The sequence below is a fragment of the Camelus ferus genome, chromosome 6 (assembly GCF_009834535.1).
Source record: "Camelus ferus isolate YT-003-E chromosome 6, BCGSAC_Cfer_1.0, whole genome shotgun sequence".
Classification (NCBI taxonomy): domain Eukaryota; kingdom Metazoa; phylum Chordata; class Mammalia; order Artiodactyla; family Camelidae; genus Camelus; species Camelus ferus.
In genome coordinates this window covers 9,142,262-9,168,937 of record NC_045701.1, presented here as the reverse complement: position 1 = coordinate 9,168,937, position 26,676 = coordinate 9,142,262, and the positions used below count along the sequence as shown (strand labels likewise).

Genomic DNA, 26,676 nt, shown 5'->3' with positions numbered 1-26,676 from the left:
TAACCTAGAAAAACAGCATGTGATTTCACTTACATGTAAAATCTCAAAAAACAAAACTAATGAACAAACAAAACAGAAACAGACTCAGATACAGAGAACAAACTGGTGGTTGCCAGAGGGAAGGGAGTAAGGGATTGGATGAAAGTTTAAGATTAAGAGGGACAAATTTCCAGCTGTAAAATAAGTAAGTCATGAGGAGGTAATACAAAGCATAAGGAATATAGTCCATAATAAATACAGTAATAACTTTAAATGGTGACAGGTGTTACTAGACTTAGTGGTGATAATGATTTCATAATGTATTTAACATTAAATTAACATTACACACCTGAAGCTAATATAATACTGTATATCAATTATATTTCAATTTTTTTCAAAAACGTAAACTTATCTATCCACTCTCTAGAAGCAGGGTAGGCAAACAACAGCCTGCAGATAAATGAGTCCTTTTGTTAGGTATGAAAGCTAAAGATGGTTTCTATATTTTCAAATGGTTGAAAAAAATTAAAATAATATTTTGTGTCATGTAAATATTATATGAAATTTTATATGAAACTGAAGTGACAATAACTAAAGTGTTACTGGAACATAGCCATACTCATTCATTCATCCATTTTCCAAGGCTGTTTTTGCAATATAATGGCCAAATTTAGTTGTAGTAGTTAATATGGCCCACAAAACCAAAATATTCATTACCTGGCCCTTTACAGAAAAAATATGCCAACTCTTGGTCTAGAATCTAGAATATAGCAACTACTCAGAAATAAAAGGTTAACACGTGGTTATCTTCATAAACCACGGTTAACCTGACGATTTTCAGATCGTTTTTCATAAGTAGTTGTCTAGTTATTGTCTGGTAATTATAGGCATTAAAACCTCTGTTTAAGGTAATTCCTTCCTTCTCATCCTCATATCATTATATTTCCATTTAACTGTAGAAAGTTACAAATAAAAATCACTCTGAACATTACTATTTTTAAGCTCTAATACCACAACTGGCACATAATAAATAGAACATGAAAAGGTCTCCTTACCATGAACACATACTTAGACAAGGAAAGTTAAGAGCTAAAATCAATGGTAAAGTTAAATGCCAAGAGGAACAGAAAACCAAGTTGCAGCCAATGTCATTCATCCTCCAAGCAAACTCATCAACTTCGGGGAAAAAGAAAGGTTGAAATAAAGAGAGATATTTGAAAGTTACCATAAGATGTAAAGTGGGAAAATGCAATCATGACAAGGAAGAAATAAAGTACGAAAAGAAGAGCAGAATATGCTTAAACTCCATACTAGGAGATGAGAGAAGAAATGAAACAAGAGAGAGAAGACACAATAATAGAAATCATAAAAGGCAGAACACGTAGAGGATACTAATGGGAAGCATAAAGCAAAAGAAAATGCCTGATTACAATTTGATGGGAAGGAAAACATGAGTCGAAAATCTGTCAATCACTCCCTTTCTGTTCTTCCTTTCCCAGAGGTCTTATTTGATTTTGAGAAAACATTATAAGGAAAATGTTTCAAGACTTTACTAGGTATCAATGAAGAAACCGTTCCAGAGATAAGTGGTATCTGGAATGTTAAAGGAGCAAAAGAAACAGAAACTACAGTTGGAGAACTTACACACCCTGATAGGGGAGAGGTAAGCCTGCAAAAAGATTAAATTAAATTACTAAGAGAATTACAAAGTAACATACAAATCAAGTAGATGATAACTCTGTTGGCAGAAAGAAAGGAAGACACAGGAATTCATACTCTAACTTGTGAAGGAGGACTCAGCTTGAAGAGAGTCTGAAACACCAGGAGAGGAAACTGGAGAAGGAAGCAAAGATGTGTGAGTGGAAATGTGGGCAAGGAGCATTAATGAATTTATGATTTAGCAAGTGGCTAAAATCATAAACAAATCCTACCTAGAAAAATTATGCTATTTTTCTATAGTAACAGCATCAGAGATGACAAGCAGTTGGACAGACTTACTTACAGAAACTGTCAGAACTGATGGAGCAAAAAGTCAAAAGTTACGACTTTCCAGTACATTACTAGGACTGAGAATGAAATCACTGACAACAAATTTCTAACTATAGAAAGGAAAATGAAGCCTGGAAGCTGTCAAATAAGGAAAATAGGCAAAAACTGAGAGATTAGTCTTCTTACAGTCAAATTAAAACATGAGTATTTGAGAGGCATATAAATTAGACATACGTATTTCTGGGTCATTTCACTAAAGCAGTCTCATGTTTAGATGACTATGGGTAAATAGAAATGGTAGAATTAAAAGGTGAAATCTAAATAGCTTTTTTCACTCTTAAAACACAGGAAAAGAATTCTCCCAAAAATACCATCATATAAAGAACAAAATCTATAATGATAAATCTGGAGTATTGTCAAGCTGAAGTCAAGTCATTTCAAGATTCCGAAAAGAAATACTCAAAGGGTTTAGAAATTACAAAATTACCTAAAATATTCCATAAATACTATGCAAATATCTACACTGAAATTTACATAAGAAGATGATACCTCAGTAGGCCACACACACAAAGACATTACAACATTAAATAATCGGATGATATCAGAATGTAGAATTTCCCATTCCATCAGAATTGGTTGTCTCATAGTTCAAGTAGAATTGATTACATCCTATTAACAAAGTAGTACTGGCATAGAGTGACAGTGATATTGGCTCATTATACAGATCTATTATTCACTCAATTGAGATTTTGCTTGTGAAACTGTTTTCTAGCCTGATTAACAGCTTAGGAAAGAAAATAGCTCAGGTTTCATTTGTCTCCACATAGTTTTATCTATTTATATGCCTTTTTGCAAAGGGCTACATCATAAAACTTAAGTACTTACTAATATCATCTTCATGATAAATGACAGAGTGAAATGGCAGAGTTCGGTCTTTAATATATCTCTCTGCTGGCTCAACATAAAATGTGCCACCACGAGTCTGGATGAATCCTTCAAATCTTCCATCAGTAACAGACCCATGGCTAAAACTTCCTTCTTCACCTATTAGGAAAAGCAACAAACTCTTAAAAGTTTAACTTTCACATGAATGTTAAATTCATTCTCCTTTAAAAAAACCATGCTTATACTCTGAAAAAAACCTAAACACAAATTTACTGGGGAAATTAATTTTCACATGAAATATATCAACTTTAATTTGAGATGTGAACAACAACTAGTACTTACTTAAAATATATGCAATTACTAGTAACAACAATGAAAAATGAAACATCTGTTTTGTTGACAATCACGTTCCTAGCACCTAATACACTGCCTGGCATGTATGCAGTAGTCATTCAATAAACGACTATTAAATTAACTTAAACTTGGAAAAAAGTAAGGAGATCCACTGATAAAATACACACTTCCAAAATAAAGACACTGAAGTATTTTTTGAATTTTTGCTCTAACTGCCATAAGAAAGTGCCTTTCCCCACTTAATATATTCTGCAGGAGACTTTTGGCTTCTTTACCACCTCTAGATTTTATAAACACATTTTTAAGTAAGAGTACAAATATTTCAGAAGCAATTTGAACAATCCTTTTTAAGATACTGGGAAAAGAGTCATAATATTGTCCTATCAATTATATTTCTTTAAGGAAAGAAAATAACAAGGAAAAAGGTAGATTGGTTTTTAATATAGTCGCAAAGAAAATCTGAGCACCTAATATCAAATGATATGAAGAGGTGGGAAGTAGAAGGGGCTTTAAAAGTTTAATTTATCTTTTAAAATCTTCTCATTAAAACAAAACTCAGGTTTTCTGTAATTTCTAATTTATAAATTAGTATTAGTTGACTTTAAATTAGTCATAGGCTGAAGCAAAGAGCCCAAGACATTTGTATTTTAAATGGTATAATTTTTATCTGCAAATTCACTGAGTCTTGTACTCTTCTTGACTACCATCGAGCAAAAAAAAGAGAGGAGCAGGAGGGGCAGAGGCTATTAAATTACTTCCCAGCAAGATAAATGAGTAAGAAAATAATAGAAAACTATAGTCTGACATTAGAAATCTAGACCTATGGAAAAACACTTTCCTTTTCCATTACAGAATTATAAGAACACAAACAAACTTTTAATTTATTAACGAGGCTTACTCTGCAAACAAGTAATTTTAAGTATAGAAATGCCTAATTTATCGAGCATAATTAAAAAATAACATTTCCTGAAGCACTTAATTTTTCATGTTAGGATTCTGAGAAGAAATATCTGTAATATGTAGAAATAAAATTTAACTTTCAGTTAACTTTGTCTTAATTAATCAGGATCATCTGGAATATTTATCAATGCAGAGTTATAACACAATGATATTTTGCCCATAATATCTCCAGAACACTTCGATTTTTTAGCTTTTTTATGAGTTCCACGAATTGTTCTGTTCTTTCCACACTACCTAAGCTGTCAAATGTAACTTTCTACTGGGTTAGGTGTGCCTCTTGACTGCCCTGATACCTTTTTATCTGTTGAAGTAAGAGAAACGTGTTAGAATTGTGAACAAAAAGCAAATAGATTCTGAGGCAGGAAGGCCCTGGGACGATTTTCCTATGAATGACTTTTACACAGTATCTTTGGCAGTCAGGATAATCTTTACAATTTTCTTTTAGAGTTTTCTTCTTTCCTTATAAAGTACAGTTAAGTCATCTTGCTTGAAAGATTAGAAAATTATATAAATCATTAAAAAATTTTTAAAAATCTAACAGCTTGGAGGGAATGAGAGTCAAAACTGCACACCTTTCAGAAGCCCAGACACTGCACAGTTCCATATTAAACAGATATGTAAAGGAAGACCCAAGAATTACTTCATTCTTCAAAGACCCTCACTCTTCATGATATACTTGTTTCTCCTCAGGATTTGTCCCATCTTTCTGAAATATTTGCCTACACTTCAAAATATATATATTTCCTTGTGTAGGAAAAAAAGTTAGAGAAAAGAGTTCTTTTAAGGTCCAACTTACCATAAATATGTCCAGTGTAAATATGAGAGGTATCATAATCAAGTACATTATTTGATGTTTCCACCTTAAATTCATCACTGAAAAGGGAAGTGTCCCTCTTCATTCGTAGGTTGAAATGTCTACAAAAAGAGTGGGAGAGGGGAAAAAATGAAATTAAAAGGATCCAAATTTAAACAATTATTTTTTAAATAAAAAAATATGCAAAATGTGAATTGTTTACGTAATTTGTCTATTTGGGAAATATACTGACCAAGATTTTCTTATAAAAATTCTGCTCTAAAATTCAACCTAACAGCTGTGATACAACTTTTAATTACATACAATTAAATAGTAACCACCAAAGAGATACTAAAAAATAAATGCTTACAGGCTGATTCCTACATAACAAGATCATTCCAACAGCAACTAAGTTGTTTGGAGATAAAAACAAGCTTCTTGATCCAGTTGCTGTTACTCACCACTACCTGTCTTCCCTCCTTAGTAATTTCACAGCTCCGCCATTTCCCCTACTTTTCACAACCCAAATGAGATAATATATAGGAAACTGGAATCTATTCAGATACTTAACATCTCTTCTCAGAGAAGCAAGTATGCATGCTTCTCTTACACACATACAGACACACGGACAGACACACATAGAGACAGGTGCACACACATACACACAACTTTTCAATTCCTTAATTTTTCCCTGTGGCATCTAATTCTTCTAATTATTTTTAGACCTTTCTCAGTTAAATTTGGAGATCCAAACTCAAAGGACCGTGATATTAATGAAATCACACTCATTCTAACTGTCCTTTAGAAAGGAAAGGGAAAGACCAATAAATTGGCTATCATTACTAAACACTGTATCAAGTCTCTTTTCTAATTGCCATAAAAGTCTGCATATAGCACAATTTCTGCTCAATAAATCTGAACCAAAGTCTTCAACTGGCCAACCTCCAATGTTAGTAGGATACGGAATCATTGGAACTCTCACACACTGCTGGTGTAAGTACAAAACTGTGCAGTCACTTTGGAAAATTGGCAGTTTTTTATAAAGTTAAACATATAAAAACTCTATGGCACACAATTCTACTCCAAGAGAAATGAAAACATAAAACACATGTCCACACGAACTGGACACAAATGTCCAAAGCAGCTTTACTCATTAACAGCCAAAACTGCAAATACCCTAAATGTCTACCAGCAAGTAAAGACAGAAGAGGGCTGTGGCTTATTCAAACAATGGCAAACTATTCACTAATAAACTTATCAAACTACTACAAATAGGTACTTTTATGAGACACAAAAGAATCCACATAGTATAATTTCATACGTATGTAATTGCAGAATAAGCAAAATCTATCTGTAGTGACAGAAAGCAGATCAGTGATTGCTTGGAGAGAAGAAAGACAAAGAGCAAAAGAGAAGGAAGAAATGTTTGTTTGCTATGATGGAAAACGTTCTACACCTTGACTGGAATGGTAGGTATACAAGTATATACATCTGTCAAAACTGAACTCAAACTATACACTTGAAGTAACTATATTTTACTTATTGCAAATTATAATTCAATAAAGTTGTTCCTAAAGAAAAAAATCAACTCATTTTCAAGTGAATAGGAGACAACAGGGTATACTCATTAGCTTCAGAAAGTATAAGCCTTTTTGAACATTGTCTATTTTATCCTTTTTTCCTTAATTTCCTATCAATCTTGGTAACCTTTTATTCTGAGGCAGCACTCATTTTCTACTTGCTTAAAACTCTCATCAAAAAACTCCTAGGGCTTCCCAGGTGCTGTGACAAGGACCATAGGCTAGAAAAGGCATCCTTAGAGTCTCAAGGTTCCAATCTACTGCAGCAAGTAATCAACAAAGCCAAACACATCTTCCAGATGGGAACTCCAAAGACAAAGTTAATGACAGACTATCCTAAACAAACAGGAATGCTGCCTGAATTCTTGTTGCACATCCTGTCTTCTCACAAAATTGTTTTTACCAATAGACAGGAAATTCTTGATCACATGTGTAAGTATAAATACATAAATTATTTTTAAGAGATCACAATTATTTTGAAAAATCATTAATTTATCATTATATATACTTATAAGTTACTATAATAAATACTACCTCTAAAAGAATATCTTTGTTAAACAGACTAAACAGTAAAAATGTCCAAGGACTGAGTATGTATCACTCAGGATTTATTTTTCAGCAAAACTGTTGTACCATAAAACCACTATAAGCAAGGGCATTAGTACTCTATGTGGCAAAAAAACATGGAGGCATGGGGAGTAAGAGCTTCAGAAAGACAGTTAAGTTCAATATAAGAACAATCTATGCTATATCCCCAACCAGAAAAGTTAGTTTTATATGCAAGCAGATAGCAACCCTAGAGGGATGTTACAACAGAAAGAATTTAACAACACTTGAGCAGGCTCCTTCCAACCCTGATACTGACTTAACAGGTAAACCACCTCATATATACAAAATATTACTTTCAGTATTGATTTAAATTGGATTGAAACCATATATAAAATCAGTTTTCAATTATCCATGTACAAAGTCAAGAAGCTGTATAGATAATAAAACAAAAAATCAAATTTAGAGCATATCCTCAAAATGCACTACTCTTATTAATATCAAAACTAATTTGCATCTAAAACACTTATCAACAAAGAGGGAATGGAACAACAGTGAGCCTGGAAGGCAGATAAATGGAAGAAGAAGACAGACTGAATTAAAGTCTGTCACAATCTATGAAACAGATAAACTACAAATGAATACTCAGAAAATGGACATAATTTATTCCATTAACTAAGACATTAGATTCCAGTTCCCTAATTTTAAGTCCATACCATCTGTTTGATAGTTCGTATCTTTATGTTATTTTAACATTTATATAGTTATAATATTTATTTATTAAATGTAATTATATAAATATTACAATGTTTATATGAATTATAAATTCTTTGTAATATTCCTGTCAGATAACACATTATAAAATAATAATAATAATTAGTTAAGAAACACCTTCTACCTTCCCAGCTTCTCAACAAGCCTTGAATAAAAAACAATATGAAAACATAACCTGATTCTTTAATTGTTTAAAATTTTGGCCCACAGGCCAGAAAAACTACAGTGAACACTGCCTTATAAAAATCACTGTATTCTGGAATGAGGACAAATAATCCTAAAATTTATAGGGAACCATAAAAGACCCAGAATTGCCAAAGCAACACTGAGGAAAAAGAACAAAACTGGAGGCATAACCCTCCCAGACTTCAGACAATACTAAAAAGCTACAGTAATCAGAACAGTTTTGTGGTATTGGCACAAAAACAGATGTAGGGATCAATGGAACAGAATAGACAGCCCCAAAATAATCCACACACCTGCAGTCAACTAATCTTTGACAAAAGAGGCAAGAATATACAATGGAGAAAAGACCGTCTCTTCAGCAAGTGTCGTTGGGAAAACCAGATAGCCCCATGTAAATCAATGAAGTTAGAACACTCCCTCACACCATATACATAAATAAACTCAAAATGGATCAAAGACTTAAACATAAGACAGAACACCATAAACCTCTTAGAAGAGAACATAGGCAAAACCTTCTTTGACATAAATTATAGCAATGTTTTCCTAGGTCAGTCTCCCAAGGCAAAAGAAATAAAAAGCAAAATAAACAAATGGGACCTAGCTAAACTTAAAGCCTTTTGCACAACAAAGGAAACAATCAACAAACCTAAAAGACAACCTATGGATTGGGAGAAAATATTTGCAAATGATGCAACTGACAAGGGCTTAATTTCCAAAATATACAAACAACTCTTATAACTCAATAACAACAACAACAACAACAACAAAAAACCACCCAATCAAAAATGGGCAGAAGACCTAAACAGGCATTTCTGCAAAGAAGACATACAGATGGCCAAAAAGTACATGAAAAGATGCTTAATATCACTATTTATCAGAGAAGTACAAATCAAAACTACAATGAGGTATCACCTCACACAAGTCAGAATAGCCATCATTCAAAAGTCCACAAACAATAAACGCTAGAGAATGTGAAGAAAAGGGAACCCTCCTACACTGTTGATGGGATGTAATTTGGTGCAACCACTATGGAAAATAATATGGAGATTTCTTAAAAACCTAAAACTAGAGTCATCATGTGATCCAGCAATCCCACTCCTGGGCATATATCTAATTTGAAAAGACACATGCACCCCTATGTTCACAGCAACATTATTTACAATAGCCAAGACATGAAAGCAACCTAAACGTCCATCAACAGATGACTGGATAAAGATGATGTAACACACACACACACACACACACACACACACACACACTGGAATACTACTCAGTCATTAAAAAAAGAAATAATGCCATTTGCCACAACATGAATGGACCTAGAGATTATCATACTAAGAGAAATAGGTCAGAAGGAGAAAAACAAATATGTATCACTTATACATGGAATCTAAAAAATGATACAAATGAACTTACTGACAAAACTGAAATAGACCAGCAGACATAGAAAACAAACTTATGATTACCAAAGGGGAAAGGGGGTGGGGGAGGGATAAATTAGGAGTTTGGGATTAGCAGATACAAACTACTATATATAAAATAGATAAACAACAAGGTCCTACTATATAGCACGGGGAACTATATTCAATATCTTGTAATTACCTACAATGAAAAAATATGAAAAAAAATACACATATACACACACACATATAAAACTCAATCACTATGCTGTACACCTGAAACTAGCACAACATTGTAAATCAACTATACTTCAATTTAAAAAAATCACTGTATTCTGGGATAACAGTTTGATGGTTCCTCAAAAAGTTAAACATAGAATTACCATATGATGCGCCAATTCTATTTGTAGGTATATACTCAAAGAAATGGAAATCATGGACTCAGATACTTGTACACATTTTTAAAGCAACATTACCCTAATAGCCCAAAAGGTAGAAATAATCCTAATGCCTATCAACATATGGATTTTAAAATGTATATATGAGTGGTATACACATAAAATGGATTATTCAGCCTTAAAAAGGAATGAAATTCTGATACACACTATAACATGGATGAACCTTGAAAACACGAAGCTAAGTGAAAAAAGCCAGATCAAAAGGCTACCTATCATAGGACTCCACTTATGAGGTACAGACAATAGGCAAATTCCTAGAGATAGAAGGCAGAACAGAGGTCACCAAGGGCTGGTAGGAGGGCAGAATGGGGAGTTACTTTTTAATGAGTACATAGTTTCTGTTTGATATAAAAAGCTCTGGAAATGAATAGTGGAAACAGTTGCACAACACTGTGAATATATCTAATGTCACTCAATTGTACATTTAAACTTAACAATGGTTAAAATGGTAAGTTATATGTTATTTTACCATAATAAAAATAAATTTAAAAATATCATCGTATTCCCAAAGCAAGGGTAAAAAATAAAATTGTGTGATGGAATACTATTCAGCCATAAAAACTGACAACATAACGCCATTTGCAGCAACATGGATGCTCCTGGAGAATGTCATTCTAAGTGAAGTAAGCCAGAAAGAGAAAGAAAAATACCATATGAGATCGCTCATATGTGGAATCAAAAAAAAAAAAAAAACACATAAATACAAAACAGAAACAGACTCATAGACATAGAATACAAACTTGTGGTTGCCAAGGGGTAGGGGGTGGGAAGGGACAGACTGGGATTTCAAAATGTAGAATAGATAAACAAGATTATACTGTATAGCACAGGGAAATATATACAAGATCTTGTGGTAGCTCACAGTGAAAAAAATGTGACAATGAAATACATGTATGTTCATGTGTAATTGAATAACTGTGCTCTACACTGGAATTTGACACAACATTGTAAAATGACTATAACTCAATACAAAAATGTTTAAAAATTAAAAAAAAAAAACTTCTAATTGTGTGGCCAGAGATACCCTTCCTAGTGGAGTAAAAGCTCCTAGAGAATTGGTTGAGCTAGTGGTACTGTGATGATAATGAGATGAGATTATACCATTTTTCTTAACTGTATATAGGTTTATCGTTTCAGAGCACTTTTACACATATTACTGCATCTCACCCTCACAGTAACATTGCAAAGGAGGCGTGATGAATATTTTTATTGAAGGGTATGACTTAGGTAACAGGTCTAGAATTAGGACTAAAGCTCTAGTATTTGGCTGCTGCATCTTGCTTTCCACTATGCCACTAATGGATCTCATGCACGTGATGGAAGCAGTCAAGCTAATAATATATGCTGAGTGTTGTAGCAGTCTGAATATAATATTATCAGCTGGCCAAGTCACCTTTTAAAATCTGAATAAATGCAAATAAGACATAGAAATGGAAATATAACCTTATTTGACTTTCACTGAAAAGTCTACTTTATACCACCACTGTAAGAAATTCTTGTTGTTAATGCTTGAGCCACTTTTAAGACTAAGGCTAAACTCTGTCCCCTTCTACTATATTTCTTCCAGTAAGTTTAGTTCTCCTTTTATTATTATTATTATTATTATTATTATTATTATTATTATTATTATTATTATTATTATTATTATATAGTACACCATCATCAAAGATAAATTTAGATTTCCTTTGAGGAGGAAAACGCTCTGTATAAAGAACATGATTTGCACTGGGAATGTTTTCCTAGCGTTAGATTTAACCATTATGTTGTTCCTATAGATCAGTAGTATTTTGCCTCTCATCCTGATTATAGTAATTCTATTACAATTTTTTTTTTTTTGGCTTTCATCAGCAGCAAACAGTAAAGTTATAAAGAACAGAGTGAAATTATAGAAGGGCAAAATCAGTTAACAAATAACAATAATCTGAAAAAATACACAAAACAGATTCCAAATCTCCAGCCTCAGTGCTATGAAAATGCAATTGTGTACTATGTGGTAATAATAGCTGGTTTTCCCTCTCAGGCTTTAGAAAAGCACTCTACATCTAAATTAAACAAATAATAGAGGTACTAGAACCACCTCTGCTACAGAACAACAAAATACATTATGGTAAGATATGATTCCATATGTTTCTGGAAGGCCATATACCTTTTACGCTAACGAGGTACCATTCTACAGATTTGAACAGTTAGAAGGACAAGAATATAGAGCCTTTCCCCATATTATTGCTATTTGGGCTAAAGACAGCATGGCTCTGATTCTCAGAAGAAAACAGCAATAGATAAGGGTATGTATCTTGAACTGACTTATTAGGACAAAAAGCCCCAACTAATGAAATACCTCATTAACACAGGGAAGAAGCCTGAGAGCAAAAACCTTGCTGCCAAGTATGTCAGTGTAATCCAGCGTCCCAATGAGGTCTATCGTGTCTAAACGGAACCAGTCTATGGTAGGCCAGGATAGTGATTCCTAGAAATAAAACTGGACTTAAAAGGCCATCCCTGACATCTCTAGGTATTCTTTCCTCTTAACATGCACCTTCTTTTTAATAAAGATGCTTGAGAGATTCTCCATCCAAATTATTTTTATAAGACAAGCTGCCAATATTACTATCAAATATTACTATGAGTCAAATATCTAGTTTACTTCCACCAGTATACTTTTTGAAACAAAAAAGTCGTCTTTAAAATTATCTTAAAGAAGCCACTATCCAAAAAAAAAGATAAAATAGAACAGGTAGGTAGAATAGGAAAGGGCAGAGTTAGCCCTCATGCACCCTGCTGGGCAGCACCTGAGGCATCCTCCCACAGAAATTTTGGGGGCTCTACTGTTTGCAAAACATAGTTTCAGGCTTTACTGATGGCTCTGAGGTAGATATTCTCAAATTAGCAAAAATACATAAACAAGATTCCTCACAAGTTCCCAAGGAAGACAAAGGTGAAACTAAAACTCAAGCCAAAATAAGAAAATTTATAAGAGGAGGAGCAGATCATCAGTGCGCCTTTGCCACACAGAGGAGAGCCAGGAGAAGAATCTGCCATAGCCCACGATTACAGAACACATGCCTACATGTCTTACACATGATTACAGAATAAGTAAATTTACCTATTGGAGAGAAAAAAAGTTTCCGTAAATACCTTCTCACCTTATACAACTATGTAACTAAACAATTAGCAAGCAAAATTACGGTATATAAAACACTGAAACAGTAATATTTAAGAGTTGAGTGAGACTTCAATTACTCAGATATTTAATGTAAATCAAAAGTATAAAATCATAAAGATCACCTAAATTTACTTATTTCACACACCAGAGAAGGCTGAAGACCAAGATCACACAAATAAAACCAGAGCTCAAATCTGAACCCAAAGTCCTCAGTTAGCCAACCAATGACCTTTCCAACACACCACGCTACAGTCCCCTGCTTAGGATACAGTAAGGGAGCTCCAGGATGGCAAAATACAGGACATCTCCCTAAAATCAAAAATAAAAGACTGACTTAAGAAGCATAATCAATGGTATTGTTAAAAAGAAGAATGTGTCCATAAAAGGAAAGCTGAAAAAAAAAAAGAGTTCAAAGATAAAATTGGCAGTGTACATCCAAAGAAAGTGATCCAAACCATGAACGTAACTGTATGCTATTCCTTCACTCCATAAACACTTACTGAGCACTTAGTAGGGCCAGCACAGCGCTAAGCCTGGGGACGTAGGCATGCACAACGCAATCCACAATCCACATTCTAGCTCCTACACGGTTAGTGCGCAGAGAGAAAGGGAAAGAAAAGGGGGGAAAGAAGGAAGTTGGTCTCGTAGTGATAAGTGCTATGATGAAAAACAAAGCAGGATAAATGGCCAGAGTGGGAGAGGGAAAGAAGATGCTATTTCACAAAAGAGTGGTAGAAAAGGTTTCTCTGACAGACGACATTTAAGCAGGGACTTGAATGAAGTGGAGGAGCAAGAGCTGTGTTGTTATGGAGCAGAGATGCAGAAGGGTTTCAGGCAGAGGAACTACAAGTGCAAAGGCAAGCGTGTGTTGGAGAAAAACCACTGGGGCTACAGCGGTATAAAGAAGGGAGAGAACAAGAGATGAGGTAAGAGAATAGAACCTAGCACACAAGAGACTCCAAAACCTTCACTGAATTAATGAAGACTTGTCGGAGCAGCAAGTCTCTATGTGACAAATGCCCTCCAAAATATCTCCATGAATATATTCCTTCAAACTACAACATTCCTTGTTCCCTTTTTGGGGAGTGAGGGGAAGGAAGGGGACTTGCCCTTCTGCCATAAACTCATCATCTCAAATCTCTCCTTTTAAAAGATAAAATGTATCATCTTTTCCCTGTGCTCCTCAAGGATTCCACTTGCATCCACATTTTCCTGCCCCTGTTACTTTTCCACATAGAGAGAGGACTGAGGATCACTTCTTATCCCGAGTCTTCCTCCCATTTAAATTTCTGATGAAGCAGAGGTATTGCTGTTTGCTACAGCAAAGTGTTTGATAGCTTTTTTATTTGTCTTGCTGATAATATCATCTTCTAAAAGAAAAAGAACACAATGATGAGAACTTCTACTCTAGAGTTAATGCTGATAAATTATGAATAACTGGTTGATGAAGTGACAAGAAGTTAGGAAGAAAGTAACACCATCATCCTATTATCATGTAGTTTGTTAAAAACAAGAAGAGAGAAAACAGCATAAGACAGCAAAGGTTTCAATAAAACAGATTATTTAACACTCACAGAAAACACAGGTAAAATCTTCTATTTGGAGATTTTAAATACATATAGGTGAAGTCGAATGACCATTTCTCCAAAATGTCACCCAACATTAAGTTGGACAAAATGACCCTTGAAGTCTCTCAAGATAAAGAATGTGAAAGGCTCACTCAGTTTGACAAGTGCAAGTAAGCCACTGCTGAAACTGAAACATAAAAATTGGAGTCATGTATTTAGTCAGAAGATTCTTACAATGGACAAATTAAATGTGTTTGTACTTCATATATTTAGGAAAAAATTAGCCAAGCTATACTCAAAAGATAACTGGGTCCTTGCAATTAATCACCACAGAATTAGCAGGGATGGTTCCACAAAGATATTGGCCCACTATGCTCTTGTAACCAAAATGTCCAAAGATATATTGGTTATTACCATGAATCATTAGAAATTCAAACAAAAATGTTATTTCTTTACCCTTAAACCAGACTGTGATGTATGTACATCTGGATTACTCTGTGTAATTAGATCACCAAGATCAAACAAAACAAGAGAAACTCAAGGAAGGAGAAGTAACATGGACTAGAACACTGGTAATGCTGAGCATGACAAAAACAAAAAAGCAGCAAATTGACCACTTCTCTCCTTGAAACACTTTCTCCCTTGGCATCTAGTATCACGCTCTCAGGTTTTCTACTTTTCACTCAGCAGCCTTTGTACCCCCTCCTCCACCTACAACTTAAAATGACTCCTCTTTATACCTCACTACATATTAACCAGGACCAATAAATTCTACCTTCAAATTAGCTCTTACATCTATTCACTCTCCTTCCTAACTAGTCTCAATGCATTTTACCTTACTCCCTTCCAAACTACTCTTCATTCACAGACTAGACTTTTTAAACCTCAGTAAGTTACTTACCATTAAAAATCGTCCATGGCTAAGTAAAAAAATATCACCACGACTTACATAAACTCTCAAAGATCTGGCTCCTGCTTACATCTATAACCTAACTTGAAACCATTCTCCCTCCCATCTTAAGCACCACTCATACTGAAATTCCTTCACTTCCAAGAACATGCCACTTCTCATCTCAGTATCTTTGCACATGCTGTTTCCTCTGTCTAGAACACATTTCCTCCCCTTCTTTGCCTATCTTCTTCTTTAGTCATCCGTCCAGGATCCATTTAAAAGCCATTTTCTGAGAGTGGCCTTCCCTGACCTTCAGATAAGATGGCATCCCCCTATGCTCCCATAGCAATCTTTTAAACATTCCTTTGTTAACACTTATCACACCTGGCTTTCCTAATCAAATACCTGTTTCTCATGAGTCCATAAACTCCACGATAGCAAAGACCTCTCTTGTTCAGCTATTCCATTCCTACTGACTACCAAAAGTACCGGAAATACATTGGATGCTTAATAAATATATAAAACGATTAAAGGGTCAAAATAAACAAGTAGACTTACGAAACATCTCTTGTAGCTCAAATAAACTTAAACAAAAGGAAATGCATGATACATTTTTTCATTCAATTCAGGGATAAAAATTCCATTTAACTGAATTTGTGGTCTATAATTTCTTTAAAAGACAATGACAATGAATACTGCGACACAACCACTTGTCCCAGATTTGTCTCAGATGTGACAGAATGTATCACATCTGAGATTCTTGATATGCTAGACTTCATGTTTACGTTTGATTTGTTGGTTCAGCATTATTCTCCCAAAACAAACTGCTCTGGAACCTAACTAGTTCAAAGTGATTATAATTTAAGGTCTCAAAGATGCACACAAGTTAATAACTTGGTTTTATTCCTATATACAAGTATCAAAAATATATGTCAATCCACCTGGGCATATATCCAGAAAGTATCCTACTTCAAAATGACACCTGCACCCCAATACTCATAGCAGCACTATTTATAATAGCCAAGACATGGAAATAGCCTAAATGTCCATCAACAGATGACTGGATAAAGAAGATGTGGTATATTTATACAATGGAATACTATTCAGCCATAAAAACCGACAACATAACACCATTTGCAGCAACTTGGATGTTCCTGGAGAATGTCATTCTAAGTGAAGTAAGCCAGAAAGAGAAAGAAAAATACCATATGAGATCGCTCATATGTGGAATCTAAAAACAAAACAAAACATAAATACAAAACAGAAACAGACTCATAGACATAGAATACAAACTTGTGGTTGTCAAGGGGGCAGGGGTAGGAAGGGACAGACTGGGATTTCAAAATGTAGAATAAATAAACAAGACTGTACTGTGTAGCACAGGGAAATATATACAGGATCTTGTGGCAGCTCACAGCGAAAAAAAATGTGACAATGAATATATGTATGTTTGTGTATAACTCAAAAATTGTGCTCTACACTGGAATTTGACACAACATTGTAAAATGACTATAACTCAATAAAAAAAAGTTGAAAAAAAAAAGGTCAATCCGAAAAAGTTATACAGAGTTAAAAGTATCCTGGGTTTCTGCTACCCTACTCATGATATGCCAAAGATAAAGTATAAGACATTTCCAGACTAATTCATTCAACCCCAGCCAGGATCCAAAGAGAATATTTATCCCTTTCACAGTTTTTTTGGGTACACATTCTTGACATCCTCATGTTTCAGAAGTAGGGAGAACTTCAGTCTCAAACTGCACAGAAAACTTCCAATCAAATATCTGACCATTTACTTTGAACAGTTTGTAAATGTACAATTAAGGCTATAGGAAGAATTATCTTGTAAAAATAAAAAAAAAAGGAACTTTTAAGTTCTCCAAAACATTATACTTAAGATAAAATTCTGGTATCTTCTGTACTACATACAAATCACACTAGTAGATAGAAACAATTTTTGATTTACTGATTATGTACCTAAATAATCAAACACAAAAGCAGAAAAAAATAGTTTACCACTGACTAGGTAGTGTTTTGATTTTTTAAAATTTAGTTACTTGGGTGTTACTAACATATTTTGCAGAATTTTAAAGTAGGAGGAAGCCTTAGACATTATTATCTCATCCAAAGCTCAAGGTCTTACTAATGAGGAACCTGAAGCTCAAAAGAAATCTCTTGATAACTCATGTCAAGTTATTCATTCAGTCTCCAAACTATCACTGTATTCCTTTCTCTAACCAGTTATGGCTGTTTGAATACATACACTTCCTATAAAATCATGAGCTTCTTTACTAAGTAGCTTCCCACACAAATGTAAATGTTTCAGAGGAAGTAAAGTCAGCAAAGTGGTGAGAAGACCAGAAAACAAAGATGACTACCCAAAGTACATCATGAAAAACAAAATAAAAAGGAAAGGGTTTAAATACACATAAGAAAAAAACATAATTTTATGATGTATATGCATCAAATTATTATGCTGTACACTTCAAACTTATATAGTGCTATATAATTACATCTCAAGACTGGAAGAGAAAAAAGAGTGACAGTTTTTCACGGAATTCTCAAAAATGGACATTAGGCTTAAAGAATCTTGACATTTCTTCGTTTAAAATTAACATGTGTAAACTTGGGATGTGATACGCTCTTATTTGCAAACTTGGAATCCAGGTTAAAAGAAGTTTTATGTGCTTAGGCATACAGGGCAAAGAATAACTTTAATACTGACACACACACACACACACACACACACAAGACAAAGAATAACTTTAATACATACACATACACACACACACACACACACACACACACACACAGAGTCATACCCCATAGAGTCTGTGCTAGTACCCAAAACTAACATTTTGTATATGACAGGGGAGGAGGACAGATTAAGCGGGAAATCTATAATCATACTTACCGAGGTCATTTTGCAAGCCTGTTTCAAGGAAAGGGAGAACTAAAACTATCAGATCATAATGTTTTTAACTGAGGTATGTTAGAAGGTAGTGAAATGACCATGTTTTAGGGCACAAATTCTGAGACAGTTTAAATATATAAGTATAGTAATTGAGACAATAAAATAAAACACCTGAATTCAGATCTACTCTGACAAATGTGATATATGTATATAGTTAATTAAACAGATTTCTATTAAAAGTACCTAAGATAACCACTTATATACAGCATGAGATTTTCTGACTCCAGGTCCTTTGCTGAGAGCCTTAGCCAGAAGTAAGTTCTCCTTCCTTTGAATATTTATAGCATTTTATCTCTAAAGCACCATATCACATTTTCTTCTTATACAATGACTTACGTCTATCTTGCTGCTCCTATTACAATGACTAAATAACAGTGAGAACTCATAACACGCTCTCTCACTCTCACACATACAGAAAAACAAGAGGGGCTAGGGATTTGCTTTTGCCACATGTTTAGTATGAATTAGGTGATGGAGCTAGTAAAAATCTAATGATATAAAAGAAATGTGGTATCCAAACAAAGGCAGGTAGAATCTTTTTCTTTTGGCAGTCCCTATATTTGCAACATAGCATTAAATTCATTTTGAGATAGTCACTAAAAACTTAGGAAGGCTTAATGATTGCTTATTATTTCATGGTACCAATAAAGAATGGATAATTCAAAAATATCTGAAGTTAAGGGTAATAAAAAAATTTACATCAATTGCTGTCACTAAAATTTTTATCTAGAAGAGCAAACAGACCCTGAAATGAATGTTTTTCCCCCTTCAAATCAAAGTAGATTTTATAACTTGAAAGCAGTTTTTCTACAATGATCATTACTTTGTAATACGGAAATTAATTTCACTTAAGTAATGCATGTATTTCCATGTGCAAAACACTTCAAGTTTCAAAGCATATCTAATTATCTGTTGTTTTTCATCCATTAAAATCTTTCCTGAGCATCAGTACTACAAGGGCAAAGAGCAGACACACTAAATATTAGCAGCCAGCCTGTGAGGAACAAACAACACAGTTATAGAAAAATAAACAAGAAATACACACATGAAAAGAAAAAGAGATCAAATCAAATGCCAACAGTACATATAAGTAAGTTAAAGGTTCAGGGGAAGGTGTAAGAAAAGTTTCAAAAAGTAGAACTTGAATTGTGTATTAAAAGATGATCGGAATGTATTTAAGTTAAATGATACACAGAACAAACTGTACATGGTATATTCAGCAATCAGAAGACCATTCTGAGTGAAAGAGACACTTAATATTGGGAAATGGAGTACAGTAAGTTTAGAATAATAGACTTGAATTGCCTTACAAAGAATCTTGAAAGCCAAGTTAAGAAATGGCTAACAATCATTAATTTAAGACTTAAAGCAGTAAGCTGACATGTAAAAGGAAGCATTTAAGGAAGAGTCATCATGTAGTAGTACGAAGGTGAGCTTTAATGATAAATGGAGTGGAAGCTGGGAAACCCATTAAGAGTTGAATAATAAATCAGGGTTACAGCAACAGAAAAAGTACAAAAGGAATAATTTATTAATTACAGCAGGCAACACAGAGAGTCTGACAAAGAATTCTCAAAGATTTTGTATCTAAGTACCCCTAACAAAGGAAAAACTATGCGGTTTTGAGTCAGCCAGGTGTGGGTCAAATAATCTGTGCTATGTAACTTGGAAGAAGTTATTTAACTTCTCTGAGTCTCAGTTTCCTCAAATATAAAAAGATAATTTACCTTGTTTGGGTGTTGAGAAGATTAATAAGAAAATGCACATAAATCATCTACGTACCTAGAACATCACAACACTAAATAAATATGATTTTTACCTCTCTCCCTTGCCTCCCTATTCTTTATTCCTTAAGAATTCTGAGAATTGAGCAGTATAGTAAGTAATCTATCTACAAGTTGTCATTTTAGAGGTAATAAAACTGAGTTAATGAGAAATTAAATGACTTATTCAATGGCATACAACTAGCTACCTTCACTGCTGGCACCAGAAAAGAAATATACAGACCTTAAAACACATTAAGAAATAGGGAAACTACAAACACAGACTCTTCTTTAAAGACATATTCTCTAATAATACAATAGAGGATCTGATTCATAAACTTAAAACATTTAAATGTGACTGTTTCCTTAACAATATAAAAAGGACAATCCATATGAAAAGAAAAAAATGCTTAAAGTGGACATCAAATTCCAGTGTAGGCTGAATTTCCAAATGGGGACCTTTCCATTAGAGAAGGAAAATTAAGGGTATAAATTGCTTCTCTAAACTTAGAGTGAATATATGGGAACTTCAGACACAGCAACAAATTTACTCACCTTCCATGAGCGTGGAAATCTAGACGTAAAAACTGGTCCTCATGTGAGACTGCTCTTTTGGCACGCTGGTGTTTTTGGTGTAATGAATCCACATCATAAGATAATCCTTCATAATGTCTAATGAATTTATTTAAAGGATTTCCATACTGACCTATAAAAAGTAAACAGAATTAGTATCATATTGAAGGCCCATTTGAGTTCTAATATTCCATGATTATTCAAATACCTAAAAAGATGTAAGAAACAACAGCTTCACTAATCCTAGTATTTCATTTTCACAGTTTTAAAAAGCTTATTGTAATGGGAATTTTAACCACACACAAAAGTTTTGAGGTTAGCCATGGGTTTGTCTAGGATGTACTTTATCAGATTAAGGAAGTTCTCTTGTATTAATAATCTGCTGATAAAAACTATCAGGAACAGATGTTGACTTTTGTCACCCACTCCTTCTGTATCTCTTAAGAAGATTATATAATTTTTTGTTTTTAATTTATCAATAAGGCAAATTAAATTGACTTATTTTCTAATGTTAAACCAACCCTGCCCTACTGAAATAAATCTGTCATCATACATCATCTTTTACAATACAGTTGGAGTCAATCTGCTATACTTTTATTTAGAATTTCTATTGATGTTCATGAGAAACACTGGTCTGTAGTTTTCTTGTACTTTGTCAAGTTTTGGTATCAATGTAAAAAAAAGTTGGAAAATTATTAACTCTTCTTCAATTTTCTGGATGAATTTATATAGAACTGATATTTCGTCCTTAAATGTTTGATAAAATTCACCAGTGAAGCCATCTTGGCCTGGGGTTTTCTTTTTGAAAGGTTATTAATAACAATTCCAATTTCATATATGACAGCTATTCTAGTTATCTACTTCTGGAGTGAGCTGTGGTAAGATTTTGTCCATTTCACATAAGTTGCTGAAGTTATGGAGATAAAGTTGTTCATAATACTTTATTATGTTTTTTATATCTTCTGAATCTGCAATGATGTTACCTTCCACATTACTGATACTGGTAATCTACATCATCTCTCTTGCATTCCTGATCAGGACAGCTAGAGATTTATGGATTTTACCGATCTTCTCAAAGAACCAACTTTTATTTCCTTGATTTTCCTTCATTATTTTTCTATTTTCTATCTTTCCATTTTCACTTTGATCTTTCTTACTGCTTATTGTGACTTTAATTGCCCTTCTTTCTTCAGCAAAGGCCATTGATTTAAGACATCTTTTCTAATCCATGTGCTTAGTGCTATAAATGTCCCCTTAATACTGCTTTAGCAGCATCCTACCAATTCTGTTATGTTATCATTTTCATTTGTTCAACATACTTTCTAATTTCCCTTTTAATTTCTTCTATGATTCATGTGCTATTTAGAACTCCATTATTTAAACTCTAAATGGAGCATTTTTCAGTTATTTTTCTTTTATTGACTTCTAATTTAATTCCACGGTAGCCAGAGAACACACTTTGTATGACATCAATCCTTTTACATATATTTGAGACATTTTATGATCAAGAATATGGTCTCTCTTTGCAAATGTTTCATGCACACTTGAAAAGAATGTGTATTCTGCTGATAATGGACACGTGTTATAGAAATGTCACTGTCTGCTCTTACTGAGCATAGTGTTTTATAAACGTCAACCAGCTCAAGTTGGTTGACAGTGTTGTTTAAGCTTCCTATCCTTAATGATTTTCTATCTACCTGTTCAATAATTGAGAATGGGGTATTAAAATCTCTAAGATTGTGACTTTTTCTATTTCTCCTTGCAATCCTTTCCTTAATTGATTTTTGAAGTTCTATTATTACATAAATGTTAATGATTATTATGCCTTTGGATTAATTTACCTTTTATCATTATCAAATGATCTTCTTTACTCTTTGTAATATTCTATGTTCTAAAATCTACTTTGTTTGACTTTAATATAGCCAGTCCATCTTTTTATTTTTTTTTTTGACTAGCATGGTATCTCTTTTTCCATCTTTTCACTTTAAACTTATCTGTGCCTATATACTTAAAGTGAGTTCACTGTAGGTAGCATAACGTTGGGTCTTTTTTTTTTTTTTATCCAATCTGATCATCTCTGCCCTTTAATTGGGGTGTTTAATAAACATTTAAAGTAGTTACTAATAAGGTTAGGCTTAAATCCATCATGTTGCTATTGATTTCTATTAGTTTCATCTATTATTTGCTCCCTTCTCCTTCTTTGAGACTATTTTTAAATTCTGTTTTATCTCTTCACTGGCTTATTAGCAAAACCCTTTGGTTATTTTAGTGGTTGCTTTAGGGCTTACAGGATACATCTTTAACTTAGACTACCTTCAGGTGACATTGTAACACTTCAGGTATAAGAACCTGACATTACTGTACTTTCATTTCTCTCTTCCTGGTCTTTAGACTATAGTCACCATATACTTTATTTACTTAAATCTTATAAACTCCACAATACATTGTTATTGTTTTGATTTAAACAAACAGTTATCTTCTAAATAGATTTAAATAACAGGAAAAAATATATTTCTCATTTCCAGGGTTCTTCATTCCTTTGTGTGGATCCATATTTCTATCTGGTATCTTTTCCCTTCTACCTGGATAAAATCCGCTAACATTTCCTCTGCTGGTGAAGAGCTCTTCCAGCTGTTTTATGTCTCAGAGTCTTTATTTCATCTTCATTTTTGAAAGATATTTTCACTGGGCATAGAATTCCAGGCTGACAGGCTTGCTTTTTAAAAAAAAAAAAAATGTTTAAAATATTGCTCCACTACCTTTTCATCTGAATTCCTTCTGACAGGAAATCTGTCATCCTTACCATTATTCCTCTGAATATAATGTCTTTTCCCTCCCTAGTGCTTTTAAGATTTTCCTCTTTAATGCTGGTTTTGAGCAATTTGATTACAAAGTACTTTAGTTCCTTTATATTTATTGATCTTAAGTTTCAGTAAACTTCTTGGAACTGTGGGTTCATAATTTTCAACTATTAATTCTTCAATTTTTTTTTTCATTCTCCCCGCTCCACCCCTACCCAAGCATTCCAAGTATACTGGGTCATGCAAACCTTTCCAAAGCCCACTCATGGTGTTCTCATATTTTTTAAAACTTCTTTTCTCCTAGTTTCATTTTCAGTAGTTTCTATTGCTATGTCTTCTAGTTCAATAATATTCTGTAACATCTAATCCTGTTGTTAATGCCATCCAGTGTGCTTCCCATTGAAAACACTGTAGTTTTTATCTCTAGAAGTTAGATTTGTCTGCTTTATATCCTTTATGTCTCTACTTAACTTTTAAAACATATGAAATATAGGTATAATAAGTCTTTTAATGTTCTTGTCTGCTAATTCTAATACCCAGGTCAGTTATGGGCTGGTTCCAATTGACTGCTTATTTTTCTCTTTATGGATTGTTTTCCTGCTTCACTGCAGGATATAATCTTTTCTGAATAATCTTTCAGGGAATGGAGGGCAGATACTGTAAACTTCACCTTGCTGGGTGCTGGACATTTTCTGTATTCCTATAAATATTCTTAGGCTTTGTTATAGGACAAAGTAAAGGTAGTTAGAAATGGTTTGATCCTTTTGGGTCTTGCATTTATAATTTGTTACCTAAGTCTGGAGCCATGCTCAGGGTAGGGCTAATTATTCTCCACCACTGAGGTCAAGATCTGAGTACTCTATCCAGTGCTCCACAAATCATGAGTTTTTCGGTCTGGCCAGTGAGAATAGGCACTATTTCCTGCACTAAGTGGACATGGGGCACTGTTTCTTTCCCTGGTCTCTCATAGTTTCCTCACATGAGCACACTGACTAGTACTCTGCCCAACGCTCCAGGGGAAACCCTCTGCAGATCTCAGGCATTCTCTCTCTATGCAGTGCTCTTAATTCTGATATTCTGTCTGCAAACTCTAGCTGCTTTGGTACCATTCCATCTCATCAATTCTGCTGCCCTCCACCGAGGTTCCCTCTCATAGCACTGGAGATGGAAATTTCTTACAGGCAAAAGCTCGAACCATCATAGGTCTTGACTCATTTGTTTCTCCTCTTTCAGGGATCAATGTCCCTCACTATCTAGCGACCAGTGTCTTAAAACCCATTGTTTCTCTGGTTTTTCCCCTAGTTTTCTTGCTCTTTTTCAGGCAGAAAGATAAATCTGGTCCCTGGTTTCTCCATCTTCATCATGAGCAGAAGTCAGAAACAGTGATTCCTTAACAAATCAGGTATAATTTCTTCCTACAGAAAACTGCCCTTTTTTATAAAACAAACACCAAATTTCAATTTTTAATTTAATTTTTTATTTTAATTCATAAATTTGCCTAATATATTGCATAAACCCTAAGTGTTTCATCACTAAATTTTTTATGTATGCAGTCAGTGGCTAGTCACTATATGGTTAAGGATACAAACTCTTAAATCATCTGGATTTAAGTTCTGGAGATTACACAGCAAGGTAAATATATTTACTAACACTACTGAATTGTACATAAGAAATGATTAAGATAGTAAATTCCACAATTAGCATTTTTTTTACTGGAATGAAAAAAATTATCTGGGTTTGAATCCCATTACCTTCATTTACTGGGTTGTTTCCCTGATTAAGTGGAAAACTCAGCTTCAGTTTCCCACCCTTAAAATAGGAGAATACCTCTCTCTTAAGGCTGTTAGGATTAAATGATATAAGTCATGTGTGGCAATTAACTAAGTGCCTACCATACAGTAAAGGCTCAATGAATTATTCATAGTCATCACCATCTCTTCCCTTTCCTCCTCCTCCTTTTCCTCCTTCTCCCACACTTCTCTGAGACCTATATGTACACATTGAGGCCATACATTCAGGAATAAAGACAGAACTGGGTTTGAATTCTGACATTTCTTAGCTATGACTACATGAGCTGGATAATTATTTAACTTTTTGAAAATCTCAGGGGTTTTTTAATCTGTAAAATAGAAACAACAATGAATACCTTAAATGAAAATAAACTGCTTAGCACAAAGGCTGGCATGCAAAAACCATTCAATTTAAACTACAACTGAGTCACTTCACCATGCTTTCAAATGCACTGTTCTAAAGAGAGGTGACAGAAATGAAGTCCTAAACTAGAATGCATAGCTTTCTTTACAATTAGCAAAGAAAATATAGTGAAGCCAGGGTAGAAGAGAAAATAAAGCCTAGTGGTATGAAACTTTCAATCAAGACTAAATAATTGAATCATGCTAATGTATTTTTCTTTCCTTAAAAATATCTCTAAATTTATAGCTGGATTTTTAAAAAAAAAAACATCCCCTACAAAAGAAAAATCAAGAAAAAAATCAAGAATAAGGAAGATGCAGTGTGAGAACTTCAGGGTAGTTTCTTTCATTTTGAAAACCAAAGTAGGACTACTGAATTGTATCTCTCTTAAGTGGACTAAGCAGTCACAGCACAAAGTTAACTTTGCAAAGTTACTGCTTCCACTCCTTCTTCAGCACCAGAAAGTGAACTTTTTAAGTCACAGAGCAGATAAAGTATTTTGCCAGTTCGGATAACTTAAAACAATAGCTATGACTGTTCTGCTGAAGTACATGTGATTAAAGCTCAATTATTTGCATGGCAGGAACAATTCTGGGAGAGTTATTAAACAAAGTCATCTTTCCTCTGTCCCATACACAGAGGAATTTTATAAAGCAACATAATGTTTACTTTCATTTGCAAAGGACCTGAGTAATGATTTTCCGAATCTTTATAATTGAGATAAAACATGACTTACGGTGCTTAACTGAGAAAGTTAAAAATGCTACCCAAGGACATAGAGTTAACAAGTCCACTTCATTATCATCTTCTACGTAAGACTTAAAGCTTCTGTATTAACTATGCCT

General features: G+C 33.8%; 1 protein-coding gene across 1 annotated transcript in view; it reads right to left on the bottom strand.

Moving 5' to 3' along the window:
• ADAM10 (ADAM metallopeptidase domain 10) overlaps window positions 1–26,676 on the bottom strand; it is a 108,114-nt gene that overhangs the window by 59,379 nt on the left and 22,059 nt on the right. The window contains exons 2-4 of the mRNA XM_032481088.1: window positions 20,820–20,970; window positions 4,964–5,082; window positions 2,854–3,012 (exon numbers count right to left, since the gene is read on the bottom strand). Coding sequence (XP_032336979.1) covers window positions 2,854–3,012; window positions 4,964–5,082; window positions 20,820–20,970 — 429 coding nt within the window. The remainder of the gene's footprint in view (window positions 1–2,853; window positions 3,013–4,963; window positions 5,083–20,819; window positions 20,971–26,676) is intronic.